At 44.6% G+C, this 14,908-nt stretch overlaps 1 protein-coding gene across 5 annotated transcripts in view; it reads left to right on the forward strand.

Annotated features, from left to right (window-relative positions):
• Positions 1–14,908, forward strand: part of APH1B (aph-1 homolog B, gamma-secretase subunit) — a 126,727-nt gene that overhangs the window by 23,774 nt on the left and 88,045 nt on the right. For 3 of the 5 annotated variants that reach the window (XM_004374641.2, XM_004374642.2, XM_023729703.1), the window contains one exon: positions 1,026–5,054. The exons of the other annotated variants lie outside the window; for them this stretch is intronic. In XM_004374641.2, coding sequence (XP_004374698.1) covers positions 1,026–1,193 — 168 coding nt within the window. In that variant the 3' untranslated portion in view covers positions 1,194–5,054. Of the gene's footprint in view, positions 1–1,025; positions 5,055–14,908 lie in introns of those variants that run through there. 5 annotated transcript variants of the gene reach the window in all.

Here is a 14,908-nt window from a genome sequence, read left to right on the forward strand (position 1 = left end):
TTGCTTTGGAATGTCCTGCTCCATTTTCACATGGCTCATACGCCCTCCTCCTTCCTGTAGGTATTAAAGTTCACTTCCTCCGGGCCTTGTTGACCAACTAATCACCACCATCCAAGCATCACCACACTTAGAATTATTCTGACCTACTGTTCATCACAATTTGTAATTATTTGCCTTACTCATTTGTTTCCTTGTTCATTAGCTGCCTCCCTTACTAGCATATAAGCTCAATTAGGGTAGAGACTTTGGTCTTCACTGTTGTGTTCCCAGCACCCAATGCGGTACCTAGCACATGGTGGCATCCACCAGTTTTTCTCAGTGAATAAAATTTTGGAACCCACAGCAGTTTGGAAGCCAAAAAAGAGATGCTATTCCCTCGTGCCCCCTTGAATACAAAGGATATCCCATTACCTAATGTAATTTGGGTTCACCTCATTTTCTTGCAAATTCTAAAAGCCAATTTAATGAAGAGAGATGAGTTTAAACCAGGGCCCAGATTATAGAACACGTATCTTCTATTGGGTTTTCCATTGGGCTCTGGCTTCTCACTACCTTTTAGGATTTTCCCATTTGAACACAGCAAAGCACAGCACCTACGGGGCAGTGTCTGTTGACTAGGTTAGTTCATTAGTTCTGTGTGTCTTTTGTGGTCCTAGTGCTCCTCATCAAAGGAGCTCTGGTGGCGTAGTAGTTAAGCACTCGGCTGCTACCACCAAAAGGTCCTCGGTTCAAACCCATCGGCCACTCCGAGGGAAAAAGATGTGGCAGTCTGCTTCCAGGAAGATTACAGCCTTGGAGACCCTACAGGGCAGTGCTACTGTGTCCTATTATAGGGTTGTTAGGAGTCGTAATTGACTTGATGGCAGCGGGTTTTTTGGATTTGGCTTCTTAAGAGTGACAGACATTGTTCGGTGAAAAAGCCCCTAGCTGTTGGAAGCAGCCCGTGTTCTCCTTTATCTGTGCTTACCCCAGGTGTTTAGTAAGCTTGCCGTTATCACCCAAGCGGATTTATTTGTCCTTTGCAGACTTTCATCAGTCCTCATTACGGGATAAACCTGGCATCAGCGTACACGGCCATGGTGCTCATGGGCGTCTGGGCGTTCTTCGTTGCTGGAGGCTCCTGCCGAACCCTGAAGCTCTGCCTGCTCTGCCAGGACAAGGACTTCCTTCTTTTCAGCCAGCGCTCCAGATAATCTCCGGGGGGCAGCACCTCCCAGGCAGCAGGCTGCGTCTTCACAGGAAGCACAACTGTGCCTTTTTCTAAAAGTCCCATTTCCTGGTGGAATTTAGAAAAAAACATAACCGTCTAGATATGAGCCCCCCTCAAGTGGCTTTCATGCCACAGCTGTCCCCAAGGGATAGATCAGTGGTGTGCATCCCACTGCACATTAGAACCACCTGGGAGCATAAAGAGGGCTACACCCTCCAGATTGACTTGGCAAGGGCATTTGGTGTTTTTTTAAAAGCTTCCCAAGTGATTGTGATGTGCAGTTAAGTTGAGAACCACCAGTGTCGGTGAGTGGAACTACAGAGAATGCCATATGGAAGCCAGAATCAGGAGTTCAGCTGCCTCCTGATAGGGGCTGGGCAAGCAAACACCCGAATGTCGAATTCTGGTGAGTCTCTATCTTGTCACGTTCTGAAGTCACAGAAGGCTAAAGGGCTATCATCTCTGATCTGCCATCATCTGTCAACTGGCACCCTGTTGTGTGAGAACATGGTGGGCTGTGCTTCTAAATGTGCTGTCTGTCCTACAGCAACTTAGCCAGAGTAAGCTACTGATTAATAAGCTGTATGTCTCTGAAGTTTTTGCCATTCTAGATTGTTCTTTTTGAGGCATTACATTGAGCATAGGTTCAGTTTCTTTAACTAAGAAACTATTGCTTTCTGATTCCCTGGGAAGGCGATACAGGATCCAGCTTATTTTGTGCAAAGTCTTCGCTCCGTTTAAGGTTTTTCATGTCTCTGCCCAAAGGCCATTGGCTGCAGTGCTTAACATTGGCATGCTCATTGCTGGGCTAGTGGAGGTGGAGCCCAGCGTTTTACTTCAGTGATGTGTTGGGAGCTGAGTGATGTGCTCGGGACAGGCTTCCCTGGAGTTGGTGGGTGCGTAACCCAAAGCTGGAGGAAAGCAAGCCACCAGGGTAGTGTTGAAACTTCTGTTTTGCTCCTGTGATGCTATATTAAACAACACTTTCCCCCAAAATGGATCAGTGTAAAATTGAAAATATATTTTAAATTGCCAAGTTTATGCTTTTACATAATACATATAATCTTTAGATCTAGTAAATTTCTATGGGTTTTGGTAGCAAATACAGCATTCCTGTTACAGGAAGACCCAAGGTGTTCATTCAGCTTCTAAACAGCCCTCTTGGTTTCCTCTATAAAGAAGAAAAGCCAGTGAGTTGTACCTGTACCAGCTAGAAATTGTTCTCAGTGGATGGCTTTGGGGGAGCTGGTAGTGTGAAATGAAAATTACCATCACATTAAAGCCATCCATCAACGAGTCCCATGTGCACAGTAGAGCGTCCAGAAGAAATAGGAGCAGCAACGAGAGGGCTTAGTAGTGATGACGACAGATGGGTGAATTTTGATTGATGAGCAAATTCAGAACAGAAACGTGGCCAGTATTTTGGGCTGGCCACATGCCATTCCAGGGACCAGAACCTTACATGTGAACTAGACCTTTATCAATGAGCAACATTCCCCCTTCTCCCCAGGGTCTAAATTATTAGAATATCTCAATCTAGAGATTTAGCAGGAGAAGGGCTTCTAGCAGGGTTGTAAACAGTTTCATAGACAATTATAGTTATTCCCCTGAAGACACTAAAGAGTGGAATTTACCATGCAGAGTTAAGGGGAGGGGAATAAGATACTCATTGGACTGGAGTTTATTCTTATCAGACCATGGTGTTCTTTGATGAGTAGAATAAATGTATATGTATACATATGTCTGGTTATTACTACTGACTTACAAATGGATAGTTTGATGAAATTTTTGTGGGAAAATTTGGAAAGTATAGAACATCTGAGAACATTAATATTACGTATTTGAGCTCTGAGGGTGGCTTCTGCCCATTAATAGCTTAATATGAAGTACAGAAGCTGGGCTGTTGGAAAAGCTCATTTATAAAAACTTCTTAGGTGAGAAGAAACTTTGCTTTGGCGGCAAGACTTGTCCTAGTTCCAGGGCTCATTTGCTAACCCATGATTGGCCGTGAGCAGACGAGCTCTGTAACTGCAGTCTCTCCTGGATGGTGAGCAGCATCCGTCCGCTCAGGACTGCTGTTTCGCACAGCCTTGCTTTGCCTCCTGCCAGGGAAGCCCAGGGAGAGGTGTGGTTGTCCTCCATTGCTGTCTGTGTCTTAAGATGCCCTTTTTTTTTTGGCGTTTGTTATCTATAATGAGCTTTCTGAGCCCTGCTAGTGTTTGGTGAGGAGAAGATGGTGGAGATGTTGTATGCTGCCCAGGATTTTCTCAGTTTGGAGGGAAGTGTGGATGTACTTGAAGTTGACCTTGGAATCGTGAGTACCGTTGCAGTGCTTACACGTGTTGCCCTGTGAATGATAGAGATGAATTTTGCTGCTGTCCAAAAAAAGCTATGTCTCTTTCTTTTTCTGTATTCATTCTTAACTCATGGAGTGAGTAGTTCTAACTGGAGAAGTTTTGTGACTCTGCCCTGGCCTTCTGACGGGCAGCAGTCTCTTTTAGAGCATCTTGATGACAGTAATGGCAGAAAGGAATGCATGATGGTGCTTGCCAATGGCAGAGAATTTAGCTTGTGTTCCCGAGGTGAATACGTTTATTCTCAAGCACATTTTAATGCTTGCTTGGAGTGTCAGAGTCCCACCTGAAATGCTACGCGTTCTTTTCCATGGAGTTGAAGCAGTATATGCGGTGGCGACACAAGCTTCCTCCCACCTAGGGCTCCTCCCCCTCCTGTCTGCCTGGCCCCAGGCTGGGGATGAGCAGTCAGCGTGGGCCCTCAGGGAAGCCCCGCTGGCTGAGCAGCAAGAGTGGCAGCCGGCCTCCCGGGAAGAGTCCCCGCGAGAGGGCCGGTTTCTGTCGGCCATGTTCCACCTGGGCCCCTCCATCCCCCGCTCCAGGGCGATGCCGCAACAGAGCAATTTTGCAGTGCTTTGCTTAGAGTGTTTTGTTTATGATTGCAGTGTTTACAGTTCTCATTTAGTAATTAATTATATAATGCAACAATTATTTTATAATAATTTAAAAAGTAATACTTCATTCTATTAAAATGTAATGTTTAGAGAGGTGGGCACTATCTTGGTAAAATATGTAACATTTGTGTGAGTTACACTGTATGTCACGCGTACTTCAGTGTCAGACTTTGCATTCTGTACAGAATGCAACAGAATCTTTCCAGACGGGTAGTTTTCAGTGAACAATAAAAAGCTTGACTGGCAGCACCGTTGCCATGTTTCCTTTTTGGAATGCGCGTGCTTCAGTGTCTGTTACTCCCACGGTTTTTGTCTCGGAAAACCTGGCTGAACATTCTGTTTGTTATGATTGATCAGTTCTGAGTCCTTTTTCAAACAGAAAATCTTTGATATCTGACTTATAACTCGTGAGGTACGTTTCATTTCTATTTGTTAAGAGCCAGTTTGTGCAGAAAAGTTCCGTCAGGTGTCTTAAACCAAGTAGAAGAGATCCTGGTACCTCACTTTGCAAGATCTCTGAAGTAATTAGAAAATAGTGAGTTTGTAAAACAGCATCTAGTAGTGGCTGAGGCTGGCCATCTCTTGAGGAGGAGCGTATGGTTTCCTTTCCACGCAGTGACACTGAGTGGCCTTTTGTACTTCCTCCCCCGTGAGGTGACAGTACAGCAGACGGCCTGAGCTTGGTCTTCGCCAGCAGACAGGATACGTAGGGAATCATTGTAACCTGAAACTCAAAACCCTGTGCTGCTCTGCTGAGAACTATCTATATGGGATCAAATTGATAACAGCAACTCGAAAGATTGGACGGGAACCTTAGGGGGCAGTGAGTTTATGTTAATGGGGGAGGAACAACTCAGAAAAGGAGGGTGAGGATGGTTGCCCAGCTCGGAGAATGTAATCAATGCCACTAAATGATAGATGTAAAAACGTTGACTTGGTGTATGTTCTGCTGTGTATGTTCTCAACAACAACAACAAAATTTAAAAAAAAAAAAAAGCTTCCTGTTCACTCTTGTTTGAAATGAGGCTGTCTCAGGTTTATATTCACTGTATCATTGGATGGAATATCCTTAAGGGCCAGGGGCTTTCTGCTCGGCCTCTGTAAGCCGGTGGGAGATGCATGTTCCTCGGGTAACAGCACAGTTTCCCGCTCAGCAGTTCCGTTGGGCCACCCACATTGAAACTGTGGCTCTAATTTAGTTGTGGTTTGTTTGGTATTTTGTGGAGCCCTGGTAGCACAGTGATTAAGAGCAGCTCCATGGGACAAAGATGGGGCAGTCTGCTTCCGTAAAGATTACAGCCTTGGGAACCCTATGGGGCAGTTCTGCTCTGTCCTGTAGGGGTCACTATAAGTTGGAATGGACTTGACGGCAACAGGTTTGGTTTTTTGGTAAGGTGATCAGAACAGATTATGAGCCCTGAGCAAGTCCTGGCTTTAAGGCTGAATGATTTGTAGGTGGTACTTGTCACTTGTGGATTACTGCGAATCCCGCTTCTGCCTAGTAGTAGAGCCTGTATACTTTTCAGTGCTCAAGCAAAGTCAGAAATGGGGTTGACAGTGTTCATTCTGGGCTTACCATGCACAGGGTACTGTGCTTAGATACTTAACAATGGATGCAAAAGAACAAGAGTGGGGATTTTTGTCCTCATGGAAGTATAATCTAACGTCACAGATTAAAAGACGTAAATGTTATTTTACATTACAAAATGTACTTCGAAATTATATAGCCTCGAATAGCTTGAATACATAAAATGATGCTTAAAATCTTAGGAGTGGATGAAGGGCACCTGGGTAGTGGGTGTAAATCAAGAAGAAAAGGCAGTGGCTGAGGACTGTCCCCTAGGACATACCAATTGAGAGGTTGGCAAGGGGAGGAGGATTAGCCAGGAGGAAAAAGGGCAAAGGAGGGGCGTATGGGAGCCTGGGAGCCAGGGACAGAGTATGCCAAATGCGGCTGAATAATAAATATTTGAGGCCTGAACATGGGTCATTGCATATGGCGACATGGAGCTTGTTGGTGACCATGATGAAAGCGATTTCAACGTAGAGGTGAGGGTGAACACTTGATGTAGTAGGAGAAGGGGAACAAGGAAGTAGAGACAGAGTGTAGAATAGGGAGAACCAGACTGTAGGGGAATGGGGTGGTAGCCTGAGGAGGGTGTGGGGGCAAGAGAGGGTGTTTTACTTTTTCCTTCTGATAGGCACTAAAGCATCATGCTTGTATGAAGATGGGGACGATTCTGTAGAAAGAGAAAAATGGATGATGCAGGAGATGGGGAGTAATTGCAGAAGTGAAGGTCCCGAGAAGGGAAGAGAGGGGGTAATTTTTAACATTAAATGCTTAGATAAGTAAAAAGGTTTAAAGTCAGTGACTGAAGAAACTAGGTTCTTCCACTTAAAAAACTAGAAAAAGAAGAACAAGGTAAACCTAGAACAAGCAGGAGAAAGGAATAATAAAGGGGAGGGCATTAAAAAGAAAGGAAAACATTTGATAAAATCAATGCAACAAAAATCTGGTTCTTTGAAAAAATCAATAAGATTGATAACACTCTCGCCAGATTAATAAGGAAAAAGGAAGGTACAAATTACAAATACCTGGAATGAGAGGGTGCGTTACTTAACAACTCTACATCATTACTATAGACCCTCATCATCCTAGACGGTACAAAAAGGCAAGAAAAAGAAAGAAAAGTCACACAGATGGAAGGAAAAAATAAAGCTCTTTTTTTGCAGATGATGTGGTTGTTTGTGTAGAAAATCCTGAGGAAGCTATAAAAAGACAATTAGAACTAATTAGTGAGTTTAGCAAGGTCTTAGGATGCAAGGTCAACATACAGAAATGAATCATGTTTCCGTATGCTAGCAACACACAATTGGAAATTGAAATCGGGTAACTCTAGATGCTTCCCAAACGATCTGTGGTAAAGGACCTTTTTTTTTTTTTTTTTTTTTTTTAATTTCCGAAAAATGAATTACAAAAATGTGACAAAGACATTCAGAATACAGATGCCAAATTGTTATTATCTTATTCAACAGATATAAAAGTACATTTCAGTAAATATAACCAGAACAACATAAGGAAAAAGAAAAAAATTACAAAACTGTACATTGATCGAAAGTGTGTTTATCAGCAATTAATACAGAATCATTATTATTCTCATAACTTTTTGTTCTCTAATAACTGAACAAAATGTGAGTGGAATGGCAGTTCTCCATATGAAATGCCTGTACGTGCCATGAAAGAATAATCTGTATAACAGTATTTAAAGTCTTTACTGATGAATGAATTTACTTCTGTTGGTTAGTTTATCGAAACTAGTTTGGGTTGTGACTGTGCTACTCTCAGAGAATAAAGCATATCTAAAATGTTTCTCTGTCTGCCCTACCAGATCCCAAAGTATATCATAAATCTATAATAATGGAATTGAATAGAGAGTTCCAGAACAGGCTGGTATATTTGGAAATTTAGTATATGATAAAATTGGCATTTTATAATCAATAAATGGGCCTGTTCGTTGATTTATTTGGTTATATTTTGCAAAAGAACAAAAGAATAAAGGTAGGTCCTTACCTTACCTTTACTATAAAACAAAATCTGGATGTATTAAAGATTCAAGTGAAAAAATCGTAAAAGAACTAGAAAAATATTAGAATTGTTTTATAATCTTAAGGTGGAGAGTATTTTTCAGCATTATACTGAGGCTATCAATCACAAAGGGAAAAATCGGGAAATTTGACTACCTAAAAACTGCACAGTAGAAGACACACTTAACAAATATTCTTGACATATGTAACGAAAGGTGGTCACCTATAATGTATAAGAAGCTTCAATAGTTAAAAAAAAAAAGTTAACAATACAGTAAAAAATGATAAAAGGACATAAACAGATAATCCACAGAAAACATTCAAATGGCCGATAAATGTAAGACAGAATGCTAAGTCACGATAAAAGAAATGCAAAACAAGCAAATAAATTTTGGGCTATCAGATTGTCAAAGATGAAGAAGATTGATAATATCATGGGTTGTTGAACACATGGTGGAAACCACATGTTGTAGGAATGCAAATTAATACAACCCTTTCGGGAGGTAATTAGGAAAACCTATTATAAGATTTTGAGATGTGCATATTTTGAACTAGTGATTCCTTTTCTAGGAATTTATCCTATATAGATCCAAACACACAACCATCTGTATTGTCTTGTAATAGTAAAGAATTTGCAACAAATGTCTATAATGAAGGATTGAAATTAAGGTACCATTGACGAACAAGCAGAACTCTGCACAGCCATTAAAAAAGAATGAGGACATCCAGAATATGTTAGAAAACAAAAGCAAGGTATAGACCATTCTTTCAGCCAGCAAATATTTCTTATGCCAAAATATGCTCATCCTGCTGGGTTCTGAGAACGTAACAGTGAGAACAGGCAGGATCTTAGCTCGTGTGGGGCAGACAGCGTATCCTGTTATTCCGTTTTATAAAAAGCTGAAAGCTGAATATAAAAATACGCACCACATATATAAAGTCTGGAAAGATAAACACTAAATTGTTAGCAATGACTATCTTGGAAGATAGGATTATGGGGGATTTTCTGCTTTATGGAGCCCTGGTGGCGCAGTGGGTTAAGCATTTGGCTGCTAACCAAAAAATCGCCAGTTTCAATCCACCAGCCGCTCCTCGGAAACCGTATGGGGCAGTTCCGCTCTGTGAGTCGGAATCGACTCAATGGCAACAGGTTTGGTTTTTCGGTTTTGGTTCTGCTTTATATGTAATTACTTGAATTTTTCAAAAAATGAGCATATTTATGTAATCAGACAAAATAGTAATCAAAGCACTTCCATGATTTCTCATTGTCTTTGATGGAAGGTGCTGTGTATCATTCAAGGACCTTCACAGTCTGATCTCAACCACTTTTTCCTGCCTCTCACTGTTCCCCATCCTCACTTCCCCACATTCTCAAGTACACCCGAAGCGACCTCTGTTTGCCACTGCGCAGTGGGCTCTCACATCTCCGGGTTTTTGTTCTTGTTTTCAGCTCCAACCAGAAAGCATCCTATTCCTCCTTCAAGGTCCTGCTCATATGTCCCTTCTTTTGTGAAATCTTTCCCGATCAGACTCAGAAAAGCGAGTAGATCCTCCACTGTGATCCTTCAGGACTTCTTAAAAGCCAGAGAATAATTTACATACAATAAAATGCAGAGATTTTAAGTGTAGAGTTGGATGAGTTTTGGCCAATGTGTACCCACCTGTAACCACTGCCCCAATCAAGATAGAGAACGTTTTCATTCCCCTAGAAGGTTCCCTCTTGCTCCTTTCCTCCCTACAACTCACCTCAGCCCCCCACAAAGGCTACTAGTTCTGATGTCTGTTTCCATAGATTAGATTTGCTTGTTCTGGAACTTCATATAAATGGAATAATATAAAACGTACTCTTTTGTATCTAGCGTCTTTCACAACAATTTTATGAGATTCGTTTGTGTTTTTGTGTATATTAATCATTTGCAAGTTTTTATTGCTGAATAGTATTCCATTTTATGAATATACTACAATTCGTTTAGCCATTCGTCTGTTGATAGACCCGCAGCATTCTGTACATGTTGTTGTTAGTTGCTGTCGAACGATTCCGACTCCTGGCAACTCCATAAAACCAAACCCATTGCCACGGAGTCAGTTCTGACTCACAGTGACCCCACAGGGCAGCGTAAAACTTCCCCATAGGGTTTACAAGGCTGTAAATCTTGACTGAAGCAGATTGCCACATCTTTCTCCCATGGAGCAGCCAGTGGGATTGAACCGATGACCTTTCGGTTAGTAGCTGAGCACATAACCACTTCGCCACCAGGGCTCCATACCCTTCTGTAAATTTAGTGGTTTCTGTGTCTGTGTCCCCTCCCCACCCCCTATCCCCCCACACACACCTTGAGACTATGAGCTCCTTGAATATATGGTTGAATCGCCAGCACTTATCTATACTTAGGATACGGTAGTTGCTTATTAAATCTATGCTTTTGAATGAAGAGGTGTGAGAAAGACAGTTGGAAATTACTTGGAATAATAGCAGGGAGACCTATGCAGATTTCACCCAGTGGTTAAGAGGGAGTGATCAGCTCTTGAGCAGTGCTTGTTAATGGCTACCTCGTATTCCACCAAAGGGATGTTCCTTATTCAGGAAAACTTTTCAGATGGTTATGTGTTAGGTGGTCGAGAAAGGAGAGAAACTGAAATACATGAGATCTGTTGTCAGGGGTCTAGGGAGCTTGGGAAACTCTCTGCGTGGATGAACTCAGTGGTTATATTACACTAGAAGAGTCTTTGCTTCTTCAAGAGGAGGCCGGTTGACCATCGTCACTGACCCTGAGTTACTGCAGAGGGCTCAGTCTGACCTTCAGCCCGTAGGCCTTGTGTTTGTTGTTTTCATTGCAGGTAATTAAAAGTTAATATTTGAAGTGAGTGAACTCAAGCAGAAGTAATGGCTGTGACTTACAATGCTCAGAGGTCATATAGCTGGGCACGTGAACAGAGATCACGCTCCCTCCTGGGCTTCCACCTGAAGAGCCCAAGGGAAGTGTTCTGCCAGCCCTGGCCAAGCTTCTCCCTCTAGATGGACAGGCGACAAGCTCTGAATGGACATACCGGAATGGGGCAGGGTGTCACTTGGCTGTGCACGTGTGTGTTTTCTTGCAACTTTATTGAGGTATAGTTGATGTAAGATAAATGGCATCCATATTTAAAATGTGAAATTTGAAGTTTTGACATATGTGGAGAAACCATCACCACAATCAAGATAATGAACATATATGTCACCCTGACAATTTCCTCATGCCCTTTGGAAACCCTCCAGCCCCCCACCTATGCCCTCACCTCATCTCTAGACAACCGCTGATCTACTTTCTGTCACTATAGCTTAGTCTGAATTCTCTAGGTTTTTAAATAAGTGGAATTATAGTGTGTGTGTATGTGTGTGTGTGTGCACGCATGTGCGTGCATGCATGCACGTTTATTCCTTCTCTCCACTTCAGCCTTGGGAAAAGAGAAAGCTCGATGAATGTGTCCCTGGGAATTTGGTTTGCTGAGTGAAGAAGTGAGGGTAACATCCCAGGATCTGAGCTGACTTGCAGCCAGCCATCCTTGGTCTGACTTTTCCTGAGCAGAGCCCAGCGTTCAATGTTACCACACAGACTGGAGGCAGGAGGTTGTCCCTGGCAGTCCAGAAATTGTTGGACAGATGCCTTTAGTGCCTTTAGTCCATGGGGTTTTATGAGCATGCTGATGATTGGGATCAGCATGGCAAATTCTATTACAAGATGGTGTTTGCACGTCACTGGAGCTGTGGAGTGGGACCTAGCACTGTCACTAATGATCCCAGCGCTGTGGACTTGGCTCAGAGCTCTCACTGCCCATTTACAAGGTAGGGGCAATGCCCTCTCTCTCCCTGGGCTGTTGCCATATGGCCTGAAGGTGCATTGAAACAGTGAAGCCTATACCACTGAGAGGCATTTCTGAATCCCTGGTTGACCTGCAGTCATAATGAGAGGCCAACCTGGTTGCAATCGTTTTTTTTATGGTGAATAATTTGGTACAACAGAGTACTTTGGCTCCTATCCCTGCCCAATCATTCTATAATAAAAGGCCCCAGGTGGAGCATGGGGACCCTCCTCTGAGGTATGGTCTGGGCCTCACACCCTGTGCCTCTTAAATCCAGAGGACCATTTGCCCCTGCCCTGCCTGGGCCGTCTCCAGGGTTGATGGCGGCACCCAGGCGGCCCTGCCCCGTGAGGGCTGTGCAGGTGGTGCCGCCCGTTCTCGGCAGGCAGCTCTGGAGGTCATGTTTCCTCCTGTAAGTGAGTCTCAAGAGAGGCATCTTAAAAGAGAGGCAGAGCTAACCATTTAAGCGACTCTCCCGGTGATTCGAACCCACCAGCGGCTCTGCGGGATAAAGCTGTGGCAGTCTGCTCCCATAAAGATTGATCACAGCCTTGGAAACCCCTGGGGCAGTTCTACTGAGTCCGATAGGGTCACTATGAGTTGGAATCCACTGACGGCAAGGTTTTGTTTTTTTTTGGTTTCAGACTTGGGAGAGTTTGCCAGAACCTTGCCCCCTTAGGGCTGGCGGGCTCCGGAAGGGTAGAAACACCTTGCCCCAACCCCACCCCCCGCAGGAACATTAGGGCTCTGGGGAGATCTGGCAGTGTGGGGGGGTGCAGAAGCATGTCTAGGGAAAATATGCCTCTGGCAAGCGCTGAAATTGTGCCGCGGTGGGGGAATAGTTGGGAGGGGGTGGTGGTAATGAGCACCCGCGGGCAGTATCTGACTTGCCCCCCCCCCAATTTCAAGAAGAACAGGTGCGGATAGCAGTGACGTGCCAGCAGAAAGCCCTCCCCCTCTCGTCTGGCTGCCTCTGTCGGGTGCAGGGGCGGATTAACCAGTAAGCAAGGTACGCACTGGCTTAATTGTGCTTACTTACTAATTATAATTACTAATCTGTAGTGCACAATTTCACCTGGTTTTCACCACAGCAAGTATGTGAAAGCCGCCTGAGCTCTTACCCACTGTGCCACCAGGGCCCCACAGATTAGTAAATAAACACAATTAAGCCCCTGCAGTACCTTGCTTATTGGGTAATCCATCCCTGGTCGGGCGCCTTTCATATTTCTGGCCCCGCCTTTGGACTTGTACCCAGGGCCAAGCGTCCCCTACACCCCCTCGCTATGCCTCCGCTACCATGCTTTAGGGAAGACACTGGGCAATATGTGGCTAACAGAAACTGCTCAGTGGCATCCCCCTCTTCAAGTGGTGCCCAAGGCACGTGCCATACCTGCCATACTTTAGATATGCCTGGAGGCGGGGAGCTGTGAGCACCAGGCAGAGGTCCTGCAGGAGGTCCTTCTGAGTTAACCAGGCGCCCACGTGCCTGCAGCCAAGCTCCGGCTAAGGGTCAGCTCACCCTTGACCAAGTCACTACTGAGTACACAGCCCAAGGGGTGTGGCCGGGCGTGCCTGGGACGCCAGGCGGGGAGGGTAGAGGTAGGAGAGAAGTACGTCTGTAGTCCGCTCTGCTCCGCTCTGCCCCGCTCTGCGCGCCTTGGCCTGGTTTCTCCTTCCCTCCAAATCCCTCTCCCTGATCTCACCCATCCCCCATGCACTGTCCGTCATAGCTTTGTTCCAGGGTTTATGTTTGTGTGGAAGTCTTCCAGGTTTAACTCCCGCAAAGGAGACGATTAGCATTTCATATCTATGCCATCCCCTCACGAAGCCGCGGATGGCGCAGAACACTTGGAATGTGGCCAGCGAGCCTGAGAAACGATTTATTATCATTGCTTTCATAAATGTAAGTTTAAAAGCTGATACTTGATTCAGTGATTGGAAGATTTTTTAAGTACGTTTGGAGCTACTTGGGTATGTGAATCTGTGTTTTCAACTGTAAATTTTATGAAATCTAAATACAGATCAGCTATTTCTGATGAACATCTAGCATCTGAACTGAGATATGTTGTACGTATAAAATACACACCAGATTTCGAAGACTTCCTACAAAAAATTAAAACATAGAATTTTAAAATATTGATTACATGTTGAAATTATTTTGGATCTCTTGGGTTACATGAAATGTTATTAAAATTAGTGTCACCAACTTCTTTTACCTTTTTTCAGGGTGGCTACTAGAGAGTTGGAAGCCCTGGTGGCACCAGTAGTTAAGTGGTTGGCTGATAACCCAAAGGTCGGCAGTTCGAATCCTCCAGGCACTCCTTGGAAACCCTACGGGGCAGTTCTGCTCTGTCCTATAGCGTTGCTATGAGTCAGAATGACTCAATGGCAGCAGGTTTACTAGAGTTTGGAGCATTGGTGCCACAGTGGTTGAGAACTCGGGGCTAACCAAAAGGTTGGCAGTTCAAATCCACCAGCTGCTCCTTGGAAACTGTATGGGGGCAGCTCCACTCTGTCCTACAGGGTCACTATGAGTCAGAATCAACTCAGCGGCAATGGGTTTGGTTTTTTGGTTACTAGGGAGCTTAAAATTACAGATATGACTTGTATTATATTTCATCATGTTGAATTGTACTGCTCTAGATTGTTGATGTAGCTGGATTTAGATGAGAAGGCAGAGCCCTGGTAGCTCAATGGGTAAGTGCTTGGCTGCTAACTGAGAGGTTGGCAGTTCAGACCAACCCAGAAGCTCTGCGGGAGAAAGACCTAGCGACCTACTTCTATAAAGATTATAGTCAAGAAAACGCTATGGGGCAGTTCTCCTCTGTCACGTGGGGTCACTATTGAGTCGAAATCAGCTTGATGGCACCCAGTAACAAGAAGATGGGAAGGCAATGGCCAAACTAAAGAAAGACTTGAGTTTCCTCTTCCAGCCCCAGGCTCTCGTCACCACACTGTCCGGTTCGTCAACCCAGGTGAATCTTGGGTTTGGGGAATTGCGAGGAAGGCTGTGGAGAGGAAAGGGAGGTGACGCTGTTCCTTCTTGCGGTTCCAGGAAATGTCCTCCCCACCCCCAGCCAGTAGGATGGGAGCAAATGGAAGGGATGAGTGTTCTGTGGGAACTCTGTAACTCACTGCCCACCTGTCCTCATCGCCACACCTCCCTGCCCACCCGTCCTCATCACTGTACCTCACTGCCCACCTGTCCTCATCACTGAGCCTCACTGCCCACCTGTCCTCATTGCCACACCTCACTGCCCACCCGTCCTCATCACTGTACCTCACTGCGCACCTGTCCTCATCAC

The sequence above is a fragment of the Trichechus manatus genome, unplaced genomic scaffold, assembly GCF_000243295.1.
Source record: "Trichechus manatus latirostris isolate Lorelei unplaced genomic scaffold, TriManLat1.0 scaffold00030, whole genome shotgun sequence".
Taxonomy (NCBI): Eukaryota; Metazoa; Chordata; class Mammalia; order Sirenia; family Trichechidae; genus Trichechus; species Trichechus manatus.